General features: G+C 39.2%; 3 protein-coding genes across 3 annotated transcripts in view; all 3 read right to left on the bottom strand.

Moving 5' to 3' along the window:
- Positions 1-27,607, bottom strand: part of SLC30A7 (solute carrier family 30 member 7) — a 508,373-nt gene that overhangs the window by 414,594 nt on the left and 66,172 nt on the right. The window lies entirely within an intron of this gene.
- On the bottom strand, positions 50-3,924 carry S1PR1 (sphingosine-1-phosphate receptor 1). The gene is made up of 2 exons (XM_065742380.1): positions 3,791-3,924; positions 50-2,845 (listed from the first exon to the last, which is right to left on the bottom strand). Exon 2 carries the CDS (start codon positions 2,748-2,750, stop codon positions 1,611-1,613), a length of 1,140 nt encoding a protein of 379 aa, XP_065598452.1. The 5' UTR covers positions 2,751-2,845; positions 3,791-3,924; the 3' UTR covers positions 50-1,610.
- LOC136054602 (uncharacterized oxidoreductase ZK1290.5-like) overlaps positions 7,336-27,607 on the bottom strand; it is a 42,809-nt gene continuing 22,537 nt past the window's right edge. The window contains exons 4-8 of the mRNA XM_065745911.1: positions 21,799-21,890; positions 16,376-16,558; positions 15,779-15,838; positions 13,715-13,816; positions 7,336-8,084 (exon numbers count right to left, since the gene is read on the bottom strand). Coding sequence (XP_065601983.1) covers positions 13,721-13,816; positions 15,779-15,838; positions 16,376-16,558; positions 21,799-21,890 — 431 coding nt within the window. The 3' untranslated portion in view covers positions 7,336-8,084; positions 13,715-13,720. The remainder of the gene's footprint in view (positions 8,085-13,714; positions 13,817-15,778; positions 15,839-16,375; positions 16,559-21,798; positions 21,891-27,607) is intronic.

Here is a 27,607-nt window from a genome sequence, read left to right as displayed (position 1 = left end):
ATTACCACGCCCAGCCCCAAATCCCCACAACAGTACAAGAGTACCAGTATTAGGATAACAGAATCTTTACAAAAATCAGTTTATTAATGTTTAGAAGTCAATAAAGCTATGTGCAAATTGAACAATAAAAGTCAGAAACATATTAAATACTATTTTTTAAACAACAACAACAAAAAAAATCCGTTTAATTGCACTGGAAATTTTACTACAAAAGCAATATTTTTATTTTTTATTTATTTATTTTTTTACAAAATACCACTTCTAGGAGTTGTCCGTAACTGTAAATCAGTCAATTCCTCTCAGCTATCCCAGGTATACCACTTTTGTTACAGTAATACTCTAGGTGCCTGAAGACTCCTGTATCTCATTAATTTATTTACATTGTACACATTCAACCCCATTAGCACAGGTTAGAAAACCAGAGAAGTAAAAATGATACTGTAAAACAAATACATTCATTTTAAGGACAGGCACTTCTTCCATGAAGCCACGAACTGATAAAATAACAGACGTCTTTGCTGCAATTACGAACATTAATAAAATGTGTCAAAATGTGTTGCATTTTGTTATGGAAGTGCATTTAGCTATAGTCATTCCACTTGAAATCTTACTTTTTTGAAACTCGAGTCTTTCTTTTCAGATGACGTGACCAATCTTTACCTTTTCCCTCTGTCACCTGACACTGACCTTTGTCTTCAGTTTTTAGCTCTTTTTACCTCCGTAAAAACCATGCTGCTGTCAACAGTATTTTATTCTATTAGATTTACCCTCCGTCATCTTTATGAGAAATGACCTTTAGTTCTACCTCGCATTTTGCAGTTTATTTAATGCTATATAACAACATGGCAAACAACACGTCAGGCCAAACGCTGCTCTGAGCTGCTCCATGAAATGTGAGGCAGTCATGGAATTGTGTAAGTGAATTAACTAGAGTCTGGCTCTCGGTCTTCAAATGCAATACGGACCAACCAACAAAAAAACACAGCTTTGATCTTGCTAAATAAAACTCCAACAGCTTTGGACTCTGCACATAAAACCTTACTATTTAACTAAAAACTCCGGAAAGTGATGTCAAATTACGGCTGCCCATGATCTAAATTATACCTGCATGATCTTTTTCCTTGTTACATGTTAAACAAACACATCTGACCAACTATACGAGCCATCACTAAACCCAGTACAGAAAGAGCTTTGTGTCAGTGGTTTGCTGCGAATAAAGGAAAAATAATTTCACATTCTTCTCACAGGGGAAAAAAAAAATAAAGATCCATTCTCCCTTCGCCTCTTCCCCCACTCTCATTCTCTTGCACACACCAGGCATCACTTCCCCAAGGCATCAGTCTTTCAGAGTTACTAAGGAGATTTCAGGATATGAATGCGCCTGACAATCCTGAGCTGCCTCAGTGCAAAGACAAAACATGCTCCAGGGAAATAGATTTTCGAGCCAGAACAGCGTGTCCCATTTCTTGAACTCTGGCCTTGCAAGTGCACCATTGGCCTCGTAAGAACTAATGCTACTCGCTCCTCAGCCCGGCAGTGCCGCAGCGAGCAGGAGGCACCTCGGCTCCCAGTTTCAGAGGAAGGCTCTAAACACACCTCCACAGTCACTCCTAAGAAGATGAGGTAACGTTGCCTGAAGACATGATGGTTTCAGGACGGTCGCCTTCCTCCTTCTGTGGGTGGGAGGAATTGTCGGACTTACTCCGGCTGAACTCCATCCCTCCGATGATCGGCCTCTTGAATTTTGTTGCCGAGTCTGTGGGGGGACATTTGCAGCAGCACAGAATCTTGATGAAAGCCCTCCGCATTTCTTTGTTTGTTAAGGTGTAGATGATAGGGTTTGTGGCTGAATTGAGCACAGCCAGCACTAAGAAATACTCTGCTTTATACAAGATTGGGCAGGTCTTCACCCTACAGCCCACATCCAGTAAAAGCAGGATGAACAAGGGAGCCCAGCAAGCAATGAAGGCACTCAGGACTATGATCACTGTCTTAAGCAAGGCCAGGGACTTTTCTGAGCTCCTGGTAGCTTTGGTAATGTTTTTTCGAAATGTCAGCCTGCGGCTCCTAGTCCTCACCATGGAGTAGATCCTGCAATAGAGGACAACGATAGACAGCAACAGGCCGGTGAAAACGGTGGTGCAAAAGAGAATATAATGCTTGTGGTAGAGCGGCAGCACCGTGGAGCAGTTGGACAAGAGGCTGATGCAGTTCCAGCCCATGATCGGGAGTCCTCCGAGTATCACAGAGATAACCCAGCAGGCACTTATCAGCAGGAAAGAGCGGAAGCTGTTGCTGCCATTGTGGAGCTTCATCTTCAGCATGGTGATGTATCTCTCAATGGCGATGGCCAACAAGCTGAACACAGAAGCTGACAAGGCGACAAACATGCTGCCCTCCCTTACAAACCACTGGGAAGGAGTGAGGCTGTAGGTTTTGTGTCCAGAGAGCAAGAGGTTGGCGGTGTAAGCCACGCCAGCCAGCAAGTCTGAAAGAGCCAGGTTCCCAATGAAATAGTACATCGGTCTGTGAAATTTCTTGGTTTTCCAGATGGTGAGCAAGACAAAAATGTTCTCTAAGATTATAAAGCAGCAAATGATGATAAAAACCACCGACGTCACTTTTATTCCACTGTCCGCATTCTCATTTAGCTTTCCCGTGTAATTATAGTGCTCTTTGATGACATAGTTGACGTCGGTGTTGGCGAGGCTGCTGACCACCCTCACTGGGGCGGTGGTGCCGGAGCTCATGGTGCTGGGCTGGGCACCACTCCCAGACACAGAGCGCAAACCCGTGGTGGCCCCACAGCTCCCAGCGCTCCTGCACACGCTCACAAGCAGCAGTCCTGAGAACGAGAGGCAAAGCCCATGTTAGGGGATGGCAAACAAGCGTGTAACAAGCTAGAAATGGTCCAAGATGATCTGCTGATTTGATTGTACATCAGAATCACAAGTGGAATCACAGAAGTCAGTTTTATTCATCTGTTAAAATACGCTTAAAAGATAGTTAGGCATGCTAAATAGCTAAAGCCAGTAAGACAACTTTACCTGCACAGGTAAAGCTGGAGTCAGCAGAGACTGCATTGCTGGACTTCTTCCAGCGTGAAAGACCTGAAAGCTGTCCAGCAGTAGGTTCCAGCCTAACTTATTCTTCAGCAGAAAACAGAGAGCGCACACAGCAGCAGAGATTTAGAAAGGGAAATGGGCTTGACGTGCTTTAACTGCAGATACACAGAAGCCTGCAAAGAAATTACTCGACAGGAGAGCTCGATTCGCCTCCATTCTCAAAGTCTGAACACGTTTCGGGAGGGGCCGGGAAGCAATTTACTGTGCTGAAGGTAATTCATCCATGTGCAAGAGAGCATCCAGAGCTGTAAAAGAGGAGAGGCGCCGCGGCCGAGCAGTATGGGCACGCGTTATGGAGCTGGGAGAAGTTTAGAGAAAGGAGGCAGATAAGCAAACAGCCGGCGCAGCAACCTGTTCTGTGGGTCTGACACAAAGGACCGGCAAAAAGAACTTTGTGTCGCAAATAATTAGCATCGTAAGCTTTGAAAACGAATACGATTAAAGAATGTAGATGTGAAGGGAACTCCCTTCACGTACGGGCACTTTCTAGTAGACGCTTAAAAAGAATTAAAGGTGTGAAATCAGGCAGGTGAGCGCAGCCTAAGCGGGGCAAAGCCGGAGGCCGAGTCCGGCAGCACAGCTCCGCGCTCGGCTCCGCTGCCGCCCCGCTCCCCGCCGCCCCGCTCCCCGCCGCCCGCCGCCCCGCTCCCCGCTCCGCGCCGTACCTCGCTCAGCCGCACCGCGCCGCCCGCATGCAACCTCGGCATCCTGCGTGCCGCGGAGCGACTCCAGCGGCCGGCCGGGGCCCGGCAGTTTTAACGATCCTGCGGCGGAGGTTCCCCACCCTCCTTTTTAATCCCCTCCCTGCGTGCGAGCTCCCCCGCCCGCGGGACCTGCACGCCTTTATAGAACCCGCGGCTGTGGGCAGAGGCCGACGGGGGTGGCCCGAGAGGCGGGACCGGCGGAGTCGCCGCTCAGTGCCGTCCCATCCCGTGTCCTCGCCGCACGGGGGGGCGGCGCCGCGGCCCCGCTCCCGCCCCGGACTGCCCGGCCGGCTCAGCACGGGAGCGGCAGCGCCGCGGACGCACCTCCGTGCTCCCGCGGCGCGTGACGGACGCGTAAACGCGGGAGGAAAGCTGTGAAGGTGCCTTCGCACTTCTCGCACCTGGCCGAGCTCGGGGCTACAAGGGGCGCGCGCCGGGCCCGGCGGGCGTGGGGCGGCACCGTCCCTTTGCGTGCTGGGCAACGTGGCCGCCGCACGGCCCCGCGGAGCAGAGCCCAGCTGCGACTGCTGCCACCGCCGGGCCCTGGCTGACGGCTCGCGTTATGCCCCCTGCCTCCACAAACACCGCTAGTTATCGGGCTTTACACATGAAAAAAGAAATCTCTGAATGTTCAGAGGATTCAAAAAGTGTTTGGAAAGAGCGATAAGTTTTAAATTCCTTTTTTTTTTTTTCTTTTTAAACGGCAGTAGTGGTGTATATATATATACATATAAACTGACAAAGAAGTGAGTTCAGGTTTTCTAACTCCCCAAAAAGCACCCACCTCAGTGCACGTGACTGTTACCCAGAGCTGCTCTTAGTGCAGAAATTTTCCTTTCTTGCTGTTCTTTTTAACTCCAAATTGAAATGCAAAATAATATCACAACGGATCAGAGCATAATATATGGGACCTTCCAGTCCACAGCATCACACAACTCAGTGAGCAGCAGCAGTCATTACAGGGATGCAGCTCTCCTCTGAAGGACACAGGGCAGTGCTGCCCTGGGAAGAGTCCCTCTCTCACATTTATGCGAATCTTCATGCTTCAGTTGCTCCATGCCTCTCCCAGAATGACTCAAATAAATTACACTGGTAAACAGACATCAACTCCACCACCAAGCTAGAAACTTGAAAAGATGTGCAGCCTCCTGAGAGCCTGAAGGAAAATACAGCCGTTAAATTACAACTGTCAGAAAAGGCATGTAAGATAAATCACGCTCGAGGCTGACATATGCATCCCCTGCAACTGCCTGACGTACCCTAGATATTACAAGCCTTCCCCCTTATGTAGCTCATCTATAGAAAATACTAAATAAAAGTGCATTCATTAGGCATTTTCCTCCAGGAAAGTTTTCTTTCATTATTTTAAGCAAGAGGGACATAATAAAGGAACACGGTTTAATTAAAGGACAGAATGACTCAGGGTTTCAACAGCCAGATGTACAAGCTTTCATGTTTGAGTTATTAGTAAACCAGCTGAGAGGGCTGCAGCCCAAAGATGTGACATCCAACGAATTCTTTGTCAGAGATTGTGTGAAACAGCTGACCAACTTCAGTTTGACTCTGAACAGCTGGACATCTATATCACAAAAAGCACTGTTAAAATTAGATGATCACACGTATCTATAGCCACACTGACACATAGCAGCAAGGATGCTGAAATAGCACTTCGTCCTTCCCAGGCAAATGAAGCCAAAGCAGCTGATTTTGGTCTGAGGACTGTGTAAAACCTCAGTTCATGCAGGTTAACACGGTTCAGCTTGCAAAGACTATAGCCTCCTTGCAAGGACTGAATCGCACAAACAGGTAAATTCCAGCTGTTGCAGCCAGCTCTAGCAAGAGCACACTGATAAATGTTCAGAGAGGAGATTTATGGCAGGATTGTACTGCATCCCAAACAACGGAGCAAGACTTTTTGTCTCACTCAGTACCTTCCATCTGCCAGGTCCAGTGTTAATGAAACTCGCACTTCCACAACATACATAGAAGAAATCCAGGGTACATAATGCCTTTGAAAATTGAGATTGTCTGCAGTCACAGAAGAAGAGACAGCACAACACGATGAATAACGTGTATACGCTCTTTTATACGTAAGTTTCTTGGATGAACAAAGTCTTGTTTTACATACCTCCTGGCTGCCTGCAGCAACCAGTGCTCCTGTGAACTTCCTACAGGAACTCAGTGCAGTGGACATTTCAGAAACCTGGCTACTTGCAGGGCAGGGATGATGGGATAACCCCAAGGAAACTGCATATATTTAGTTTTAGTGTCTTAAATCACACAACAACCTGATGCAAGTCAAACTGATCATTTTAGGACAATGAAACCAAAGAAAGCTGTGCGTGCACACCTGATAGACTCAAGCCCCAAGAAAAGGCACTGAAATGATCCTTCACAAATTACACAGTTTGTGGTGGAAGACTCAGCTGACAACTGATGGCACCTAGTCATCCCACTGGGATTGGAAACAACACTGGGAATTTCAGAGTACTTTAGGAAGAGATTGTTTAAAAAGAAAGAGTAAAGAGCCTGAAAATAAAAAAATCTTATAAATGAAACATCCTCTCCAGCACTGTCCCTGGTAACTCCTAATTGAGGAAAAGGAAATAATGCCATCTTGCAGTAAATTGCCATGTGGGCTATTCCCAAAGCCTGTGGCAGCAGCCTTTGACACCAGCAGAAGATAGCACACTCATGGTGCCAGCACCACGGGACAACTCACAATTCCAACAGGTGAGTGTATGAACATTACCCATCCTGAAAAGAGACGAGAAACCCCCACAAGACAGATATCTAAAGGACTTTTCTCCAACACAATACCCTTATGCACCTTTGAAAATCTCAATCTATATATGCAAAAAGTCCTTTTATTCACCCTGACATAGCTTAGACCACAAAGCAGAGGCATTCCTCCATCATGTGCCAGGTCAAGAAAGGAGATCCTAAGAACAGAAGAGTTTTGCTCACTGAGGAAGTGCAAAGAGTGGGCTGCAGAATTCCCTCAGGTTCCCATAACCAGAAGAAATGCAAGACACAACGTACAGCATTACTTCAGATTCAGAGTTTTGCTGTAGAGCTGGAACAAACATACTGTATTTTGGATAATGTTGTAAACGTTTACATCATACAACTGAGAAGAGGATGCTGTTCTTACTACATAGCCTATCACCTGAATGCTCAGACTATGATTCCTACAGATATATCATAACTAAATTATTAATCTGAATGCAGATGACGTGGCATAAATTAGTACAAAGTATGAAAGCAAGGCATTTGAACAGTCTTTGAGACCGTAAAACAAGCTTGGTTAGAATTACCTCAAATATAAGATTACACAGCTGTTTCTTAAGCAGTGCAGACATAATCCTCTGAATTCGGATATCTATATGCTACTTTCAGCTCTGTATGTTTTATGTCATGGCTGGTGATGATACTTGGATAAAGTGCAGGTAGAAATGACAAGTACCGATCTCCTTTTCTGTTGTTTGGTTGACTATTTATTTTGGTTGGTTGGTTGGTTATTTGTTTATGAGAAGAATATTATTAATTTGTAAGCAAAGTGGAAGTTACTGTAAGGAAGATACATGAAGGAAATAACTCCAAGAGATAACAGGATCTTCACAGAAACGGAGGTGGTTGGACACACTGGTAGGATTTTCAGGAGGACAAAAATATCTACCTGGCTTCAATTTCTGTTAGTCACACAAACTGCACATTAAATCCTGCTCTCATCTGTATCTTGAAGTAACTAATACTTCACAAAATCTCTCAGAGAAAAAAAGCACAACTAACTTGTTCCGAGGGGTTAAAGTAAGACTTTAAATGATGTACATGCAGGCAAAGCAACTTAATTATAATATTTTGAGATAGCCTAACCCACACTGGAAGAACATGCCAGACAGCTTTGAGAAAACAGATAACACTTCAAGTAAGCATATTTATATCTATAAGAAAGCAAAAAAAAAAAAAAGAGAAAAAATGATTTCATTAAATGGTCAACATGACAGGAAACACAAGTTATTATTACCAATTTTTGATAGTTAATTGGTATTGTCTAGGTACTCTCTGAGTACCCAACAACTTATTCTTCAGTTTAAAGTGAATTAAAGTTTAAATTCACCACTTTTGAAGTTTGAAACAACTTGGTTTTAAGTTATGCTTTCCACAATGGCTAAATCAGATGAATTTGCTTTCTGTTGATATTCACAATGTTCAAAAATTCCACATCTTCTTTTCTCAGATGAAAATCAAGAACCTGGGTTTGGAAACAAGGGAACAAAACAAAACAAAACAAAAAAAGCAGACAATGAAAACACTACAAAACCAGAACACATATGTGTTAATAGCATTCCATAATTTGTTTTTAAAGCTTGTCAACATTTTTAAAAAACTTGACATATTCATTTGTGAGAATTTGGATTTTAATTCTAGATCACTACGTTGAATGTAGCATTAGGTAAAGCTTAATCCTAAGCAAAAAGACTTGAAGTAGTTGGTTATCATTTCACTTTACTTTAACACCCTATTATTTATCACCACAAAATCCTAAGACACTAACGTATCTGATCTTGATGCACATTCTTTCATATGTATTAAAATGTAACTGGAGTGACAGAATAATGAAACCATGTATTGCAGCATTAAAAAAAACTTCCAAAACGTAATTTAAAAGAGGACAATCAAATAAAATCCTGCTACATATATTTTTGCTAGGATAAATTAAAGATTTAATAGTTATGATAATGTACCGTAGCATGCTATTCTGAAGGAGCAGATATTCTGGCTGAAAAATATGCAATTATTGGGCAAGCAGAAAGAGTTATTGGAAAAGCAGAAAAACAAAATAAAACCATCCACGATAATTTTCCAAATTATTCAATGGAACTTGCCCCCTGTTTATAAGGCATTCGTGACGGTCATGCAACAATTTCAAAAACTTGAGATAAAAAGAACATATACTTGCTGTTTCCTTAATATACACATATAAATATAAAATGCTCTTTTCTTTCTTTTTTAATCATCAAAGAAGCAATTTATACCACAGTAGATGTATGACCCTCACAGCTCTGCATCAGTTCAGTCTTTTACAAATTTCCCACTGTACCCAAAGCCATTGATTTACCACAAAGTTATCTTGGCAGTATCATCTTATGGACACTCAATGGGATGAATCCAGGAGAATCATTAGGGAAGAATGAGTTCATAGAACAAACAAAATGAAAACAAAACAATCTTGGCTTTTTTTGTTACCAGGAAATAGAATAATTGTAACATTCCCCCAGTCCCCCTCCCAGTTTCATAGCCAAGATATGAACTGTACAGTATACTGTTATACTGAGATTCTGAAATCTCATATAAAAAGGCCGGGAAATGTATTTTACTGAAATAAAAGTAAAGCAATCATTAATAGGATGACATCTCTACAAACTTACTCTTGAATTTCTTATTGGTATTTCAAACTATAGAATGGTTCTCAAAGGGCTCTAGTACACAAAGTCCATACAGAGGTCATAAAAGATTAATCCTGGGTACATGTACTGAGATTTGGCACAAATGTATCTGTGCAAGGTTGCTTAGAGAAGTACATCCCACAATGCTGGCTGTGTCTACTGTGAGTTAGCAATGATAATACACCACTGGGAAGCAGTGTCAAAGTCATTTATTTAAATTCATTTCAAGCTTTCCACTCCTCTTTTTTTAAGCAGGCAGGTCCCTACAGACAGTCACTACTGTCCTCTTATGTCCTGGCAGTTGTAATTAGTCCTGTGTGATGCTGTACAAATAAGCATTGAATAAAGATGAAATTTACATCAACTATAGGAGAAGCAATGGTGCAGGCTCACTTTAAATGAGTGCCAATACTTGATGCTTTCTTTCAGAAGCACAGACATCTTATTGGAGGCTGTAAAACGTGCCAAAAGGCAAATATGAAAAAAGACTCCCTACATAGCAAGGTTGGCTTTTCTGTTATTTATACCCAATGCTCTACAGTCAGGGATGTGTTCCTGTGAGCTCCAAAGCTTTGGCAAAAATGTGACAATGTGGAGAGAATTAACTGAATGCAAGCAGTTAACATCAGCAAGAGCTCCTCTACCTTTGTCTCTTTTTATCTTGTATGGTTAACATCAGCTTCCCTCTCAGCATAGTATTGCTATTTTATAAAGAAAATCAGCTGAGGTTAGACATAGCACAAAAAGAGGTGCAGATAGTAATGCAAGCTGCTTGGTTTAGTAGGTTTGTGAGCTTACTAGTGTTGCTGTTTCTTTATTCCATGTGCTAAACAGAATAATAATGTGCTCTAGTGGAACAAGTACATGAGAAACACTTCTGCAGCCCAGTAAAAATAAAATCCTGAAGTGCGCACTTAAAATCACTGTCATCATTTTCCAATTTAACATTGGAAGATGCCTTAATAATCAGAGACATAAAAGATGAAATTCAGAAAAAGGCAAGAAAATGAGAGGGAGCCACTGAGAGCCACACCAAAGCTACTTGGCCACACACAAAATGGCCTCACCCACCAACTTCCCGTTTACTTTTCCCTTTCCTTGTTTGTTTAAGATTTCCCCCCTGCTGTGGTTTAACCCAGCAGGCAGCTCAGCACCATCAGCCCATTTGCTCACTGCCCAGCCATGGGATGGAAGAAAAGGTAAAACTCATGAGTGGGGATAAGGACAGCTTAATAGGACAGAAAAAGAAAGGGAATACAGTACTGATGATCAAAGATATTCAAAACAAGCAGTGTACAGTGTAGTTGCTCACCTCTGGTGACTGCTGCCCAGCCAGTCCCTGAGCAGTGCAGACGCCCAGCCAACACCTTCAGTTTTATCATTCATTACAATGCCACAATGGTATGGGACATCCTTTTGGTCAGCTGTCCTGGCTGCATCCCTCCCCAGCTTGTGCCCCTGCAGCTTTTCCTGGCAAGGCAGTGTGAGAGCCAACAAGTCCTTGACTTAGTGTAAGCACTGCCCAGCAACAACTAAAACATCAAAGCGTTATCAACTTCAGTCTCATTCTAAATCTAAAACAAAGCACCATGCCAGCTGCTAGAAGGAAAATTAACTCTATTCCAGCTGAAACCAGAATGCCTTTTATTAACAGTTACAGTGCTCCTGCTAAGAAGGATGATTGCACTTAGGTAGATAACGCTAATAAATTGTTATTTTAAATAATTGTTTATCTCAACTAGTGAGGAGTGCCCCAGTCAGTCTCAACTGTAAATAATGTAAATAATGATGTAGAAGAAAAAGAGCCTTCAATTTTCAAATATATTCACTGTTTCTACTGGCAAGGTAATTAGTTTCAGTGATAAAATGCATGCATGCAAAAATGGTAATCATATGGAGGTAAACGTTTTTTCTCTGGAGAAAATACATCTTATGCATGTGCAGACAAGAGGAGGAATTTTGGCCCTGGGAAAGAACAGGCATGGTATCACTCCAAGAATACACTCTAGGGATGAATTCTAGGTTTAAGAAACAAACAAACAAACCCACCCTTCAAACACAAGTACCTCCAGGGTACTGAGCAAAGAAGAAAGAAGAAAAGAGTTCAGCTACCAAATTTTGTGCGTTCCACATTTTTCTCTACAGTTGGTCGGTTTTGCTTCTGTTAGAGAATATCATTCCTCACTCCTACCCCTAAATCTCACTACTGCTCACTTTCCAAGTTCTTAATAGTTATCTACACTGTTGTCAACGTTGGCGGTACTTTAGAAACGTTCATTTATATGATGTTACGTGGACTTATTCTGCAGCAGTTCTTGCTTAAAAATAAAACTGTTTATATCATGTTTTAATGTCACATGATGTTTACATTCAATGTAATTGTACAGAGGATCATGTAATATCAGTTCACCGAGGCTGTCATTACAGCAAACTGAACAGAACTGAAAGAGAATTTGCTCAGTGCTCCTAAATTAACTTAAACATAAGATTTGGGAAGCTGTATTCAAAGGAAGAAGCTCTAGTGATGTATTTCAAGCACACAGGAGATAACAGGATTCCAGCCTCCTAGAGGAATTACAGCTGCTGGCAGAAAACAATGAGGATCAGTGATGGCACAATGTGCAGAATAGCACACCACACCTAAGAGAAAGATAACACAGGTCACCTGAGTCCTGGCACTTCAATAGCTTGTAGTATCTTCAATTATATTCTGCATATTGTCAAATCTAAACTGCTCAAGTTCTAAAGCAACTACCTGGCAGCAAAGAAATCAGTAGAAGTGTTCACAATAAGTAAACAAAAATCCTGGGGAAAAATGTCCTGAAGTAATAATAATCAAGTCTGAAAGTAAAAAGACCAGATTACAACTGCTCTTAACAAGTATGCTTTTATAGTAATACTGTTTCTATTTGATTATTCCTCCCATTCCTCATTGTACAGTTCAGGTAACATTACCTAGATAGAGAAAATTCTGGCTTGACTTCCTAGCAAGAGGAGATGCAAAAGCAAGAACACATTCTCTCTGACAGATGGAACAATAAAGCCATCCTCTTTGTAGCCCTTAGCTTCATATTATATGCAAACCTGACTGTGAGTAGTGCATCTCTTCTGGAAAAAGACGTTTTACAGATATCAGTGTGGGCAGCTTATCCTACAGTATCTTGGGTTTTTTAAGTAATAAATAATACAATAATGATTCAAGAGGCAAATCCAGATGATTTTTCTCTGAAAAGTTTACCAATAATTGGTAAACAGTAAGTTTGTCTGTATCACAGCTAAGCTGTGTAGACGCTCTGCTTTAAGGACAAACACTGGAGGCCTGGATACATGCCTAATGTAAGCCATTTCTTGATAAAAACTAAGGAGCTTTGTTTCATGATATGACTAAAGCAGAACAGCACTGGGAAAACTGCCTCAGGAAGTTCACTCACAATATAAATCATAGCCAGACTTTCCGTACCTTTCTAGACACAGGAACTCTTAAAATATCAAACCAATGTGACTAGAAGTTCAATACTCTGTGGACCAAATACTCAGCAGACATACTTCTTAAAATGGATTTGGAAACTACATATACCTGTACCTACATCTCTTTATACACATATGTATTTTATAACAAAATCAGATAAACAGTCTGTTAATGAAATCTCCTGAACAAATCAAAAGTGAGAGATAAAATAATTTTCACTTTAGTGAGGAAAAAAAAAAAGCTCTCTAGAATTTCCAGTAAGATAAAAAGATCCATACCAACAAAGATGCCTCTGGTTCTTAAAAAACGTCCTGCTCAACACTACCCATGCAGATAGCACATAGATTTCTCTTGAAGTATTCTTACTTTGTTGCAAGTCATAAGTAACATGCATAGAATTCCCTGGGTCAGTGTAATTATTAGGCAGTAATACAAACAAAATTCTTTCCTGTGATGGTAATATACTGCTTATTGCAGTGAAATATTCTTGATGGAGCTTTACACAGTGTACTGCACACTATTAACACTGTAATAATGGTATCAACATTATTTTCCACTCCACTTTTTCTTCCTCCTATATTGCAACCCTTTAAAAAAGTACCTGAAAAATTAATTTACAGTTAACACCTATACTGTACTCTAGTAGGTAGCATTTTTTTCTGCATTTAAAAAAGTGATATCTCCTCATGTTCTTGCTTTACTGGCCCGAGGCAAGGTGATGTCATAAACAGAAGGCTTTGCATGAGCTTCAGTGAATTATGGATCAAGATTTTAAATGCAAATGTAAGATCTCAGTACACAAACACTGCCCTCAAAAATCTTATCTGTTATCACTGCTAAGGATTTCAGCAGTGTTATCATTGATATCAGACATTAAGCTCACAATTATATTCTTATTGCAACCTTCACTTAATTTAAATTACATGGTGTGACTCAGTGATCACTGACAAAGGAAAAAGTTCAAACCTTCATTCACACAATAAGGCTTGGATCCCAGGAAACGTGTCTCCCATCATGCATTCCATTTAGAATTTCAACATCGTCTTGTGTTATTGTAAAATCAAATACCTGTGGGAATGCATATATAGTTAACACCATGAACACACAGAATTAGGAGCATTTATATCATTTAAAACAAGATTTAAGTTTGAAGCCAATATTCATACAACTTTAATCTGCTGGAAATTATTTTTACATTTTGTCATAGACAAACACCATTCTGTTAAGCTAATAGGCTTCACTGGGTCCTTTGCTCTTCTTGTGACTCATTTTCATTTGTAGATGCTGTTCCAATGGTTTTGCAGCAGTCAGGCCTCAAGCAAGGGTTCAAGAAAATAGTAGCATCAAAGGTCTTTTCTGCCAGGAAGGTACTAGGAAATTCATGAAGCTACCAAACCAAAGGTTTTATCATGGATCAAGTAATACAGAAAAAGATACAGCACTACACTTTCTTAGTACTGATACTAACTTGAAAGCAACCACCTGTCTTCACGTACAGATTCTTACAGCCACAGTTTTCTCCTGTGGTGAGATCTGCAACACGAATGACGGTGACAGTGTTTCCTTAGCAGCTGTATTACTGGGACAATATCACTTCAAAACTGAATGTGCTTTCAGTTGCTCTGTTGTCTTTGTCAGTGCTCCTTCATACTCAATAAAAAGATCTTGCGGAGTCTGAACTGCTGTCAAATGAGCTCCCCCCATTCTGCATTATCCAGCAATTGCTGTCTTTGTAATCAAACTTCAGTGCTCAAGCTTTTCAAATCTAAACCACGGTCAAACCACAGAACTGTAAATACTGCATATTACATGCTCAGGGCTCACCGAGGTCCACCTTGCCCCATTCTGACTAGAAATTGTAGACTCAGACCAACACACTGCCAGAGGAGGTTGGGGAAGGAGGATTTGTGATAATCATCAGCTATCTGTAATTCCCTGCTCCCTCTCCTATATGATTTGAGTTTTACTACAATGCAATCCCCTCAGTTGCATTAAATGAATTGGTGGGCCAAAACTCTAAAACACAGAATTAATCTGGATTTAAAATGTTGCAGGAAAAAAAAAAGAGGAAGAAGGAATTTTTGATCCGTTTCTTTTCTCTGATTTAGTTCATAACATAGTGCCAAAAACAACTGTGCTTGAACCATAGTCTTAGTGTGGATGACAGAATAAATAGGGCAGGAGATACGTAAGTAGACACAGCCACCAGAAGAAAACCTCACTGTATATGTGATAATTCACACTTAAAGCACATACAGTGAATTTACTGTAGACAATCAGAAAGGTTGCTATCTTCTTGCTATCCTTCTTCCCAATCTGCCAAACAGTTCACATTCCTAAGAGACTTTCAGAAGAACAATGTATTTATGGTGTTATGTGTTTATGGTTTTATATGCTTATGATTTTCTCCCACGCCTCCCCCTCCCCCCGAAAAAGCTTTCATATTACAGAAATGAGGAGGAAATTAATTAAAAACATTTAGTGTGAAGAGAGGGAAAAAAAAAAAGGGAGGGGACGGGGGAGATTGCCAATCCTCATTCCTTTCTCACTTCTTTGTGCACCCCCCTGCATGCTGAGCCCTTCTCTGCAAGTCAGTGCAAGAAGGTAGGGGAAGAGTCAACTCTGACAGGACTGCAACTTCCTTCTGAAGTATCTGGAATATCTACAAAGGAGTTTTACAGTTTTCATATTGTGTCTTTGTGCTACACATAGTACACAGATTCTTTCCATTTAATCTACAAACCTATCACAGAAAGAACTTAACCATAACCAGTCCAAAATTTTCTATGATAAATCAAGTAATAGATAAAAATATGAATAACAAAAATCAACTGTGAATGTTGATTGTTCAGTATTCAGTATCTAGGAAGTCTGTGGATATCTTTCTCATACATCCTGGCCAAATCTCCAATTGATTTCTGACATTTGTGAATGATATGCCCTAACTATAGGACAATAGGCAGGTACTAAAAAAAAGTACTAAAAAATGTTCAGATGTCAGTTGGACTTCAGTGTGTAACCAAATCTTACCTTACAATTTTCCTGTATCCTTTCTGCTCTTGTGGATTTTGGAATAGTCACAATTCCATTCTGTAAAAAATAATAATTCTCATCATTGAATTTTACATAGTTTCAAAGAAAATATTATCTCCCCAAATCGTTTCAAGACATTCCTCACATCTTCTTAGGTTTTCCTCTCATTTTTCTGAGGACATATAGGCTTTTTATAATTGCAGTTGTATGCACTGCATTAACTTCCAACACAGATTATGTAGTTTATATCACTTTATTCCATTATTTCACTGTTTAGCACTTTGTGTTGAGTAACAGAAACAGAACAATACTACTGTTTATAAAATTTAGTTTGAAAACACCTCTTCATCGGAAATTCCTTTTATTCTCTACAATCAGATTACTTGCATATTTAAAATAGAACCTTATTTTGTATACTATATCTCAAATTTCACAATTTTTTTTTGTACAACACAATTAGCTCACACGATATCAACATACTGAAGGCAAAAATATTTCCAGTATAGATTCTGGTTTGATGCACAAAATCCACTATTTGCTTTTTTTTTTCCCCCCTGAGAGAGGGGATAGGTTTTTATTACCACCCTCCATTACCTGTATACTCCAGCGTATGCAAATCTGTGCTGGAGTTCTGCCATATTTCTTTGCCAGCTGAACGATACTAGGATGAGTGAGTGCTTCCCCTTTGGCTAAAGGACAGTAGCCTTCAAAAACAATCTCTCTGCTCCTACAATAGTCCACCAGCTCCTGAGGTCTTTGGAAAGGGTGATATTCAACCTTAGATAAACAGAAATAAGCTTTTAGTAAAAACTGTGAGAGTACATTTAGCAGAAAAAACCTGTCACTGATAAATGAGAATATTTCTGCTTTCTCACTTTAAAAATCTAATATGAGTGAAATCACTGCTTGTAGGACATATATGGAAGCTATTAGTTTCAGAAGACATGTACAGCATATCAATCCACACAAATCATTTTATCATTAGTTGGCACAATAGTTTGCTACATCTTTTAACTTTACCACAGATAAAACAAAGCATGTGGAACAGTTATTTTCCCTACCTGCAGTTGGACTTGTATTCCTGCTCAATGCTTGAGAAATATATGCGAATGCATAATGGGAGTCAGCATCAGGTCATTTTTATGGGTGATTTGATACTACCTTCTCTTCTCCAAAAAGACTGCCTTAATTACTTCTTGACTAATGATCTTTTTTGAGCTGCACAGGCAAGGGCAGGAGGTGGGGCATGGACTGCATACACAAGATACAAACCAGAAGAATGTGTCTAGGATGAGGGCCTGACCTCTGAAGCAGTGTGTTGGCATAGACTACATAGGGAAAAAGTCCTGTATTCCATGAGCAGTGTCACCAACAACATATGGAGGAAGGAGTCATGCTGCAGAATGAACTGTGCAGGAGACCCTTGGTAGGAAGGAAGGTCACAAATTGCCAATATCCAGAAGAAAAGTAACAAGATACAAGGGCAGCTACTGGAAACAAAAGTTACTGGAAAGTAGAATCTCAAGTCACTTTCTGGTGTTGAATAAAAGCCAAAACAAAACCTCTGTAATAGTCCCTTACTCTTTTTAAAACTTAAAAAATGTTTCAGGCTTTATACGTTGTAGGAAATGCACTCAGATGAAAATGGGCGTCATTTTCTTTTAAACAATAAAATACATAACCATGTGATGTGGCTTCAGCTCAGCAGCTGTCACCACGGTTCCAGTGATCTAATTCTTGTGCATTTGGAAGAAAAGTGCTCTGCTGAACAATTACCTCAACACATGGAATCTGGAAAATTTCTTCTGCCAAAAATGGGACAAATGAACATATCCTGTTTCTCATCTTTAGTACATGTTGTCTTTTCAGACAACAATAGGCAGAACAATAGGCTGGCAGTTACTCAATATGCACTAAGAAAAAACCGTGCCCCTGGAAGGCTGGGCTGACTCAGCCCAACGCTGCTATGATCTAAATTACTAGGTGGACTCGGGAACAAGGTTCAAGCAGCAGACACATCCATGTCTTCAACCTTTGATGTTTCTTGACCTTCGAGTAGCCTTTGTATTTCATGTTTATATTTAAAAGACTGGTGTTTAGGTCATACAGTTATTCACTTGTTTGCAGCTGAGCTGACTAGAAAACATTCTCATTGTTTATTACGCAAAGCTGAGGGGAAAAAAAGAATGAGCAAGCAGTTCCTTTCAAAATACTGATTAACAAAACCCAAGCAAGCCTTATCTTCTTGCTCCTTATGTGACTGAACTGTAAGACTGAGCATCTTAGAGAACACCAGGAACTCTCACAGGTAAGTATCATTTTATGCTGACAATTAAATGCTGATATACAGTGTTTTCAAATCCGTTAACACGCCATGACTATCAAGATCTATTAGAAATCATGTTACGTACTGTGTGGAGAGTGTATTACTCAGATATTTAAAAAGTAATAAACATTTTTTGAGAGGTTCTTTGTATTAAATGTAACAAATAGTGAAGCCTTGAAAATGCTAAATAAATATATTTTTTTGATGACTAAATGCTGAAAAGCCTGAAGCATCACTACAGCATCAGGTGAGTTCCTCAGCATTTATTAATAACACACATGCAGGCAAAATTTATTCGCTTGTCTAATATGGGCTCAAAGCAGCACAGTTCCAGGCTGTACCATAAGACTTAAAACAACGATAGCATGTTGAGATCTGTCTCTCAAGTACACTGTACAGCAACAACCACCTCCTGCAAGGCAAGATTTTACTTTGTGCCTTTTGCTGAAGAGACTTCCATGTTTCATGAACTGAATTTTGCCACACTCAGTTGTGTACTGACAAAAGCAAATATTTTTCTTCTTAAAAGTGTGACTAAAATAATCAAGTGCATTAAATGAAATAATTACTTCTGTTTTGTTTTGGTTTTTTTTACTTTTTTTTTTTTTTTGAAACCCTTCTGGAAGATTTTAGAAGTATCTGAATGCAAGGCACTAGCATCCTGAGCCAGAAGAGGCATAGGGTGGGGGGCCAGCATGTGCTTCCCCTCAAAATAATAATTTCTACTTCCTGCCCTGCCCCACCCTTGCTATTTCTGCCACTAAGGTCCTCAGGCAAGGGCTGCCCATAAGGTGGCTTATTTCTTAAGAGAAAGAACTTGATCTATTCTGGCACTCTACTCTGAGTGATTTGGGTATAATCCATCATATTTAATAGAAGAGTTTGCAATTCACATTACTGAACTCTCCATAGCTGCAATTTGGTCAGCCACCGGGGCACTGTAAAACAGCACCGATTTTTTATGACAGTCATACTGCAATAGGAGAAAATTTAAACCTAACAGCAACCCTGATGCAGGGACCTAGACCCTCAATAGGGCCCACGTGACAGAACACAACCTTTGATCATTCCCCCTTGCTGTAGATTTTCTCATATAGGTCTTCTCCTACATCTGGATTTCAGCCAATTTCTCAAGTGGAATGCATGTACTTACATAGATTTATTTTTCCTTTAAAAAAAGTGAACTTTCAGCCCAGAAATGAGTTTTCTTCATAAAGGAAGAGTTCAAGTTGGTTTATATTCAAATGCCTGAAAATCATAGAATCAAAGCCTAAAATACATTTCCACTTTGTACAAATTTACAAACTAGCTTAATATCAACAGTGACATTAACAACAATATTTAGATCTCTCTGAGGTCATGCCACAGCTATCTGAACTTCCATAAAAGTAAATATTTATATATAAACACACTGATGAGCATCCTTACACGGAATTTGAAGAGGGTTACTTTTGTTTCTGTGTATTTATTACATTAGATGCACACATTAATAATATATCTTTGAAGGCACAAGAGCCTTTAGAGAGAAAGCATTTTCCTTGAGCCTAAATACAAACTTAGCATGGCCAAGTCAACTACAAATCCTGGAATTATAAACCTATAACTTCTAAGTTATGTTTCATTCTACATGATGTTAGAATGAAATTCTTACCATGGGCTTTATACAGAACATTTGACAGTACTTTTAGTAGTAAGCTGCAGTTTTAAAAGCTCATTGCTCACTATTGTATCCGAAATAATTTATTTTTGAGAAGGCAAGTCTTGCCTACTTTGGTAAAGAACATCATGGTACTATTTTTTTTTTCAGGAATCAAGAAGCAGCACTGCTTACAGCTCAACTGGTGTAACTGAAATACTGCTTACCACCTGGCGCATAAAGACTGCTGAAGTCAAACAAAGAACTTCATTTCTCCTGCCTTCCTACTTCTTCTCCCACTTCACATAAAAATAACACTCAGTTTTAATATCATAAGAACTGTTGGAATTACATGAACATCCTAAATTCTTTATGATAATTTAAAACAGCTAATAGGAAGTGATTTTCCTTTGTGTCTTAAATATTTAGAATTTCAACATCACTGTTTGCAAATGTTTTGTATTTAGAAATAAGTTTACTGAAAAAGTAGGCTATCTTATGCATACATACATCAAAGATCTTTGGTATCACAAATACTGGGCAATAAGATTAGAATTAACTATAGCACTTCCATTTTCAATTTGAATTTAGGCATTAATTAGTTACTTTTATAGCGCCTCAGTAATCTCCTCATCAGATTCAGCAACTGAAGTTCCAACAGTGAGCAAGGAACAGTATAAATATTCTTTTGAAGATTCCCATAACCCCGACAATTGACAATCAATGCTATAATGAAAGCATTAGAAGTGGAGCAGTTTGCAGCAGCACAGACATTTGTAATTTGGAAGTGCTACGCACCACATTAAAGAAATGACTGAATGTAGAGAGAGGAATGGGATAGGCATGGGCACTCTCAACACTAATCTTTCAGAACTGCTACTGTTTCAACTTTTGGCTACACTTTCATCCACAAAACAAAAAATACATCCAGACGCAATTTTCTCTGTTAGCCCTTCCAGAACAATGAAATTTGTACACTGACATAGTGGGTAAGAAGAAATTTGCAAAACAATTCAATAGTTATATATTTTAATTCGTAGTGACTTAGTGGGACACTGAAAAGCTACTCTTATTTAACAAACAGTAACAACTTCTGCCAAAGTCCAGAGTAAGGCTTTGAAGAGGTATATTTCGAAAAAGATGACACAACTGAACCTTGGCAAACTTACCCATTTTTAAACAGTCACAACCTGCCTATATTAAGACATATTTCAGTGGTTTATTTTGAAGAACTGAACTTGAAGATTTTCCTTCTTTTTAAGTATGTTTTATATTACTCACAATTGTCCTTTAGTAGCCTTTCCACTATCAGGTCAACAAAAAATAGAGTTGTTAAGTTCTGTCCCAAGCCGTTAAGTTCTGAGCAATCTTTCTGTGCCTGCTTCTAACTTTACACAACAAAAACCTGTCAAAAATCCTCAACACCTGTCAAGAAGGAAAAAGCAAGTGTCTGCACCTCAGCCATTCCAGTTCCCAGTTCTATGTTAGAGGAAGCACACTTTCACCAGCAGGAGGTAGGAATTGGAGCAGCTGTCAGTGTCCTGGAATTCCCCTGCTACATAGGTGACAATTCAGTGCATCTCCTCAATAAAGGGAGAGCAAACAGAATAGCACACTTCCATGGATACAGAATCACCTAGGGCTGTCAGCATTGCTTAGAGGAATTTAATTAGTGTTTGAGCACAGGATCACCAAAACCTTGTTTACTCTGGAGGCACTAAATATTTAGTGCTACCTGAATTTATTTTTTTTCCTAAACTGTTTTATTATAAACTGATGCACTGACCATTAGTTTGGGCCTTAAAACCAGTCACAGACTAGTAGTCTGGGAGAACACAGGGAAATGAAAGGATGAAGAGGATGAAGAATTTTCTTCCCCCAGTTTAAATCATCTTCATGAGTGGCCTCCAATGTATGTATAAAAACTGAAAGAGAGGAAATTGCAGGAGTAAGGCAAGTTATGTTTAGTCTTCCAGGCACCAAGATGGGGAGGAGTGTGTTATTAACCCCAAAACAAAACCAGATATTTGAATCTATTTCTATTTCTCCACTCACCTGATTAACATGTGGGGTAACCGCACAGTCTTCCTGTAGTTGCTCAAGATGACTGATAAGAAAGTTGCTTACACCAATTGATCTACATACACCTAACAAGAGAAGCAGAGAAAAAAAAGTTTGGGATGATTCTACTTGGGAGGATTAATTCAAAAATATCACTTTCAAAAGACAAAACTATTTGAACAAATAATTTCTGTATAGCAAAACACTGCAAAGTAACACAGAAAAACAACACCAAAACGTAGTCTGACAGCATTATCCGAAAGCATGGTTCTGTCAAAGTCACACTAGGAAATCATTTTATAATCTAAACACACTGGAAACTCCCCAGTGTATAAAAACTCTGGGCTAAATTCTGGGAAAGGCTACTGTAGTATAAGCAAAGAACAATTGGATCTCACCAGAATGAAAAGAAGGAAATGGTGTTCTGAGCAGCTTGCCAAAACTAAAGAAAAGTGGAACATTTTGCAGAAGACTAATAAGGTGTGAGCAACAAAAACAGAAGGACACACAGTTCAAATGAACTACATAACCCTGCTTTTATTACTGAGATGTTACATAAAACTCTTATAAACTCATATAAAAAACTTGAAGTCATACCTAACAAGAATAGGTTAAAAAGCATAGGAAGTAGAATCTGCATTAGAATGACTAGGTTTCTCAGCCTGACATGACAATCAAACAGCAAAGAAGTGTTATTTTTTCTGTTAGTTTTTCTTCTTCTTTTTTTTTTTTAAATAAACCTCAAGTGCGTATGCGTGTGAATTAATTAAGCGTTGACAGTTCTGAAATCAGACAGCTTCCTTCAAACCTCAGGTATGATAAAGTACAACTCCCAATACAGGCCTGCCACCACATTTCAAACCTGTCTATTCTTTGTCATGTTGGTCTTCTGCACTAAACACAGCTCATAGGAAAACCACGTGCAGTCAGGCTAGCAGTGGTTTCCTTAGGCTGCAGATTCTGCAGACTATTAATCAGACTCGATTCCTTAGTAAGTGAACACTGAATTTACCAACTGGATTCACACTTCAGCTGTAACCCTGCAAATAGACAGCCTGCCTCAAGTTGTGTGCACACAGAAGTCCAATCCAATACTTCTCCTGGCCAATTCTATACAATATACATGCACGTCTTTATACATGTCCTCTTGCATACAAATATCTGTAGTCTTCTCTGCCCCCTCCCCCTAACCCCCCCCCAAAAAAAAAAAAAAGGGAGTTAAGCCAAAAGTTATAGTCATGGGCTAACTTCAGACACTTCATGTGAAAGGAATGATTTCTGGACTGAAATTCTCTTTATTCTGCAGTTAGAATTGCCCCTGTCTGGAGGTCAGCACGGAAGTACATGGAGTTGCCCTGATATGGAACTTCAAATACAGACATACAAAAAGCACCTATTAATGTAACTGAAATGCAGGAATATATCAGAAAGGAAGATTTTTGCTTGATCTACAATAACATTAATGAAAACGTTGGAGGAAAATGTATAACTATTCCTAAATGTTAGTTAGTAAGCCATTCAGAAAATGGGCATGTTTTATGTAATAAAAATTAACTCACTCATTACTGGTACTGGTGTGTTGTTGGCATTTTTAAAAATTGCAGGTTAGATTTATTTAAACAAATAATTTTTTCTAGGCTTATCCTACAAAATCGTGTAAGTAAAGCAATTATTATAGTAAGTAAAGTTATAGGTAGTTTACTGCTAATTATTAAAAACACATTGTTAAAGCCCTAAAAAATAAACTTTTCACTAGCTCATAAAAATATAGGCCATGTGACTATGTTGTTTTCACATATTTTAACAGTGTAAGCAGCAATACTTGCAAGCATAATACTATTTTTTAAATGTTCTCTTTTGTAGAATACAACAAGGAGAAAAAAAATGCATCAACAACTAAATACTAAGCAGCTAGCACTTGCAGAAATTATCACTATTCAAGATGTATAAAATAATTAGGTTATATTCTGCATTAGAGCAACTGGTATCATTTGTATGTAATCTGCAAGAAGGAGCAAAACTCAAGCTTCTGATTTCTACTGATGAACAATCATACAGTGTCAACACTAAATCATTTTGACAGAGGACTGAGAAAAATATTTGCAGTTTTAACACAATGGTGAACCAAAATACTATACAGTATTTTTGAAAGCTAAGGAGTTAAAAAGCATGCTGCTATTTGGCCTTACGAATAAAGCCTTTATTTCAAGCAGAATTAAAACAAAAAAAAATCATTTACATAAAAAAAATGAAAGCTCTTAATAAACTTGTCCATTCCCAGTAAAATATCATGCTCTTTTTCTTATAGTATTTTTTAAGATGCTTTGCTTCTAGCAGACTACTAGTAGGAGACTTTAAAGCCTGCTCCATGTTCTCATTGCATTCACTGACAGGATGATTTTAGTTCGATTTCTCCTATCAGTTATGCTTTATTTTAGAAGTTATTTTGGTTATGTTCATTAAAACCAGTATTAAGACATTCCTATGTTTAGTGATGTTGCAAAGGTTAAATTCAAAACTGCCAAGAAAAAAAAGAGTATTTTCCCACAGAACAGAGAAATAATGACAAGAATTTTCATGTTTTTGTGGAAACAGCACTTTAACACTTTTTTAAAGGGATAACAATTGAACCATTTCATTTTCATTAAATCTAGGTATTTTGTTTCGGTAAAATGATAACCCTTCATTTCAACTTCATTGCTTTGGTAGTGGTTACAGTCTTATACACAAAAATTGAAGTGCTTCAGCTTTGATATTAAATTACAAAAATACAATAAATATTAAAACCATTGAAATCTGACTGTATTAAAAACCTTATTTGAAAAGCATGCTGGAAGTGTGCATTTGAAACAATGGAATCTCCTGAAAAATGTAAAGTTCAGACTTCAACCAACAGATTCTACCTCAGGGAATTGTTTCCTTCCACTTGAATGAATACTACCACATTTGACCTAAATCATCTGAATCTGGGAAAGACTGCCTCAGAGCACAGGATTATACAGAATTATTTCCACATTGGCACAAGCTGGATTAACTGTTATGAATGGGGATGGGTTGATAGCTGAACTAGATGATTTCAGTGGTCTTTTCCAACCCTAATGATTCTATTATTCTATGATTCTAATGAAAAGCCAGAAAATGATGGGCACAAAAATGAAGGTCTAGACATATCAATTGTGATGTATAACAAACAAGACCCATGAAATGATTACATCAGCATTATACCAACAAAAAATAACAATATATATTGAGAAACTCAGTATATGTAGTAGTTCTTTTAGAATCTCAGAATATTTAGGAACAGATAACAGGTTTCCTTGTGTGTAATTACTGTGCTTTGCTCAGACACCACAAAATGCTAAGGTTTGGAAGAAGCAGCTGAAGATTCCTCTCACTTAAGGAAACAATCAAGTAATGTAATAGGTTCTCTCTCATCTCAGCCTTTACCTAGACAGGAACAAGGTGCTGGTAAGACACAGCAAAGAAAGCAAGAAGGGCCAGAATGTATTATATCAGCTAAACCTTTAAGATGTAAAGATTTTTATGAGAATACACTATAAAACTTGTAGACTACAATTTATATTAGGGATAAAGTCCTCCTCTGTGTGAACTAGAAAAGGTGAAAAAACAAGATTAGTTTACTAGAGAATTAAGTGTAGGTGCATACGTGCATATAGGAAAATATCTGCACATGTCCACCAGTACATTCAGTTTTGCTGTAAGTGGAGACCACTAACAGTTTGTGTCACAGGTGTCAAAAGCACCAGAATGCTCCTGAAACGGGGAAAAGTAAGCACACTTTCTAAGCACGTTAAGCAGGTACTGCGTTGAAATCCCATTACAGACAGCAGATGGTCTGGAAGTCTATACATCCTTTCAACTTGTTTGATTTGATTTGCCCAAAAGTTCAATTTTTCTAGGATAAAAGTTTACAATGCACTAGCTGCAATCTCCCCTAGATAATACCTTTTTAAAAGATATCCTTATACTGCCTTATTTACAAATTGATAGAGCTTTCATTCAGGGAGAGAAAGCATCCTCCTTACTTGCTTTTGGGGAAATGAGTGATTTAGCCCTTAGGAAGAAGAGGAACTTTGAGGTGCAATAAGCAACAAGTTTGCAAATCCCCATTAACCTGTAAGGCTTAGTGAGAGTTTGCCCTGCTCTGTGACTCTGCACAGTCTTCAGGGCAGTGTTGATGCTTCTAACAACTGCTAAAAATTGACTGACCAATGCACAATGGTAGAACAGATGTTTTCAGCCAGCACTGAAGAATTACCATGAGACTCTGCAAAACACATTAGAAAACATACTGGAGGGGGAAAAGAAGTAGTAGCTTTTCCATCATGCACTTAACAAACTTGGCCCCCGCCATACAGGTAATTTTACTGCAGCTTTACTCCCTGTCTTTCTATTAGGGTGGTTGAGTTAAGCTAAAAGCATTTTTTAAGGCAACCTAGAAAATGACTGCATATATTTTCCTTTTCTTAGCATAACATCAACTTAGGCAGAGTTATGTGGACATTTCTAGCCTTGCAACAATCAACTATAAATACACAGTCTTGGCTTCGCAACACTGCTTTAGTACAATAGTGAGCCCTATCTTTCCCAAGTGCTTTTATCAACTCCCTAAATACTCTCGGTAACATTAACTGTACAAAGTTGAGATGAAAACGGTTCTTTAAATGACAAAATTGGATTCTGGATGTGCAGAGCCAATTTTTCTTTCCCTACCTGCTCCTCTACATCAGTCAGAGCAAGGAAGAGTTCCCACAGCACAAACAGTGCCAGTTCTGTTACATGTTCTGTTCAGGCCACTGAATAAAAGCACAAAGATCCACTTTTCACAAGAGGTCGACTGCAGCAACTGTATCTTTATTACAGGAGGTTACACAAGGCTGGAAAGGCCCACAGCCTCTGTGATATATACCTTAAGAATTTCTCTGTAGGCAAATGATGTTCCTTACAGAAACCATCAGGCAAAGATTTCCACACAGCCTGCTGAAGCAATGCTGCAGGCTGAATGTGCCCCACAAGCAGGGTGCAAGCCAAAGCCTTCACAAAGTAGGTGAGTCTTAGACACATCCAGTTAGAGTTGAGTTCTAAATCTATGATACAAGCCTTGTTCCCATTTCACAGACAGACACCAAAGGCTGGCCTAATTGCATACAGGAAGACTGTGGCAAAAGTGATGAGAAGACCCATTTCCTACCCAACACAACAGCACAGGAGTATTGCCAGCCTTGAAGCAACTTGCCTGCTACTACAACTCCACTATTATCACTCCCACTGCAGATCACCTCTGAATCATGATAAATTGAGAGGAAGCAAATACAAGTCAAATTCCAGCTTCTAAGACTGAAAATTAATTATAAACATTTGGTTTACACAGACAGTTCAACAGCTATTTAAGTCACATAATGCAGCAATATGCACTAAACCCATTTTCAGTCTCCAACTCTGGTTACTCATCCTCATTACTTCAGTGCGACATCTTCTTAGTTATACTGCCATGTTTTGTTCTCAAACTCTACTCCACACCAAGTTACATTAAAAATGCTGTCAAAGGCTGTTTGGTTGTCTTCAAAATGGAATCCATTCCCTAGGTGCATATTTCCCTCTCATGTGCCAGTCTTAAACATGTAGAATCACACTGAGCAGAACACAACTTAAAAAAAAAAAAGCCTTAAAATATGTTTTTATATTGAGAGCATTCTGAAGCACCTGTTAAAAGCACCTGCTCACAAGCAGATGGATAGACAGAGCTATAAAAGCAAGTTGGTAGGAAACAACCCCTTAAGGC

Source organism: Cyrtonyx montezumae, unplaced genomic scaffold (genome assembly GCF_038088225.1).
Source record: "Cyrtonyx montezumae isolate F1298 unplaced genomic scaffold, pur_monq_1.0 scaffold_1, whole genome shotgun sequence".
Taxonomy (NCBI): Eukaryota; Metazoa; Chordata; class Aves; order Galliformes; family Odontophoridae; genus Cyrtonyx; species Cyrtonyx montezumae.
This window is presented reverse-complemented; position numbering and strand designations above follow the sequence as displayed.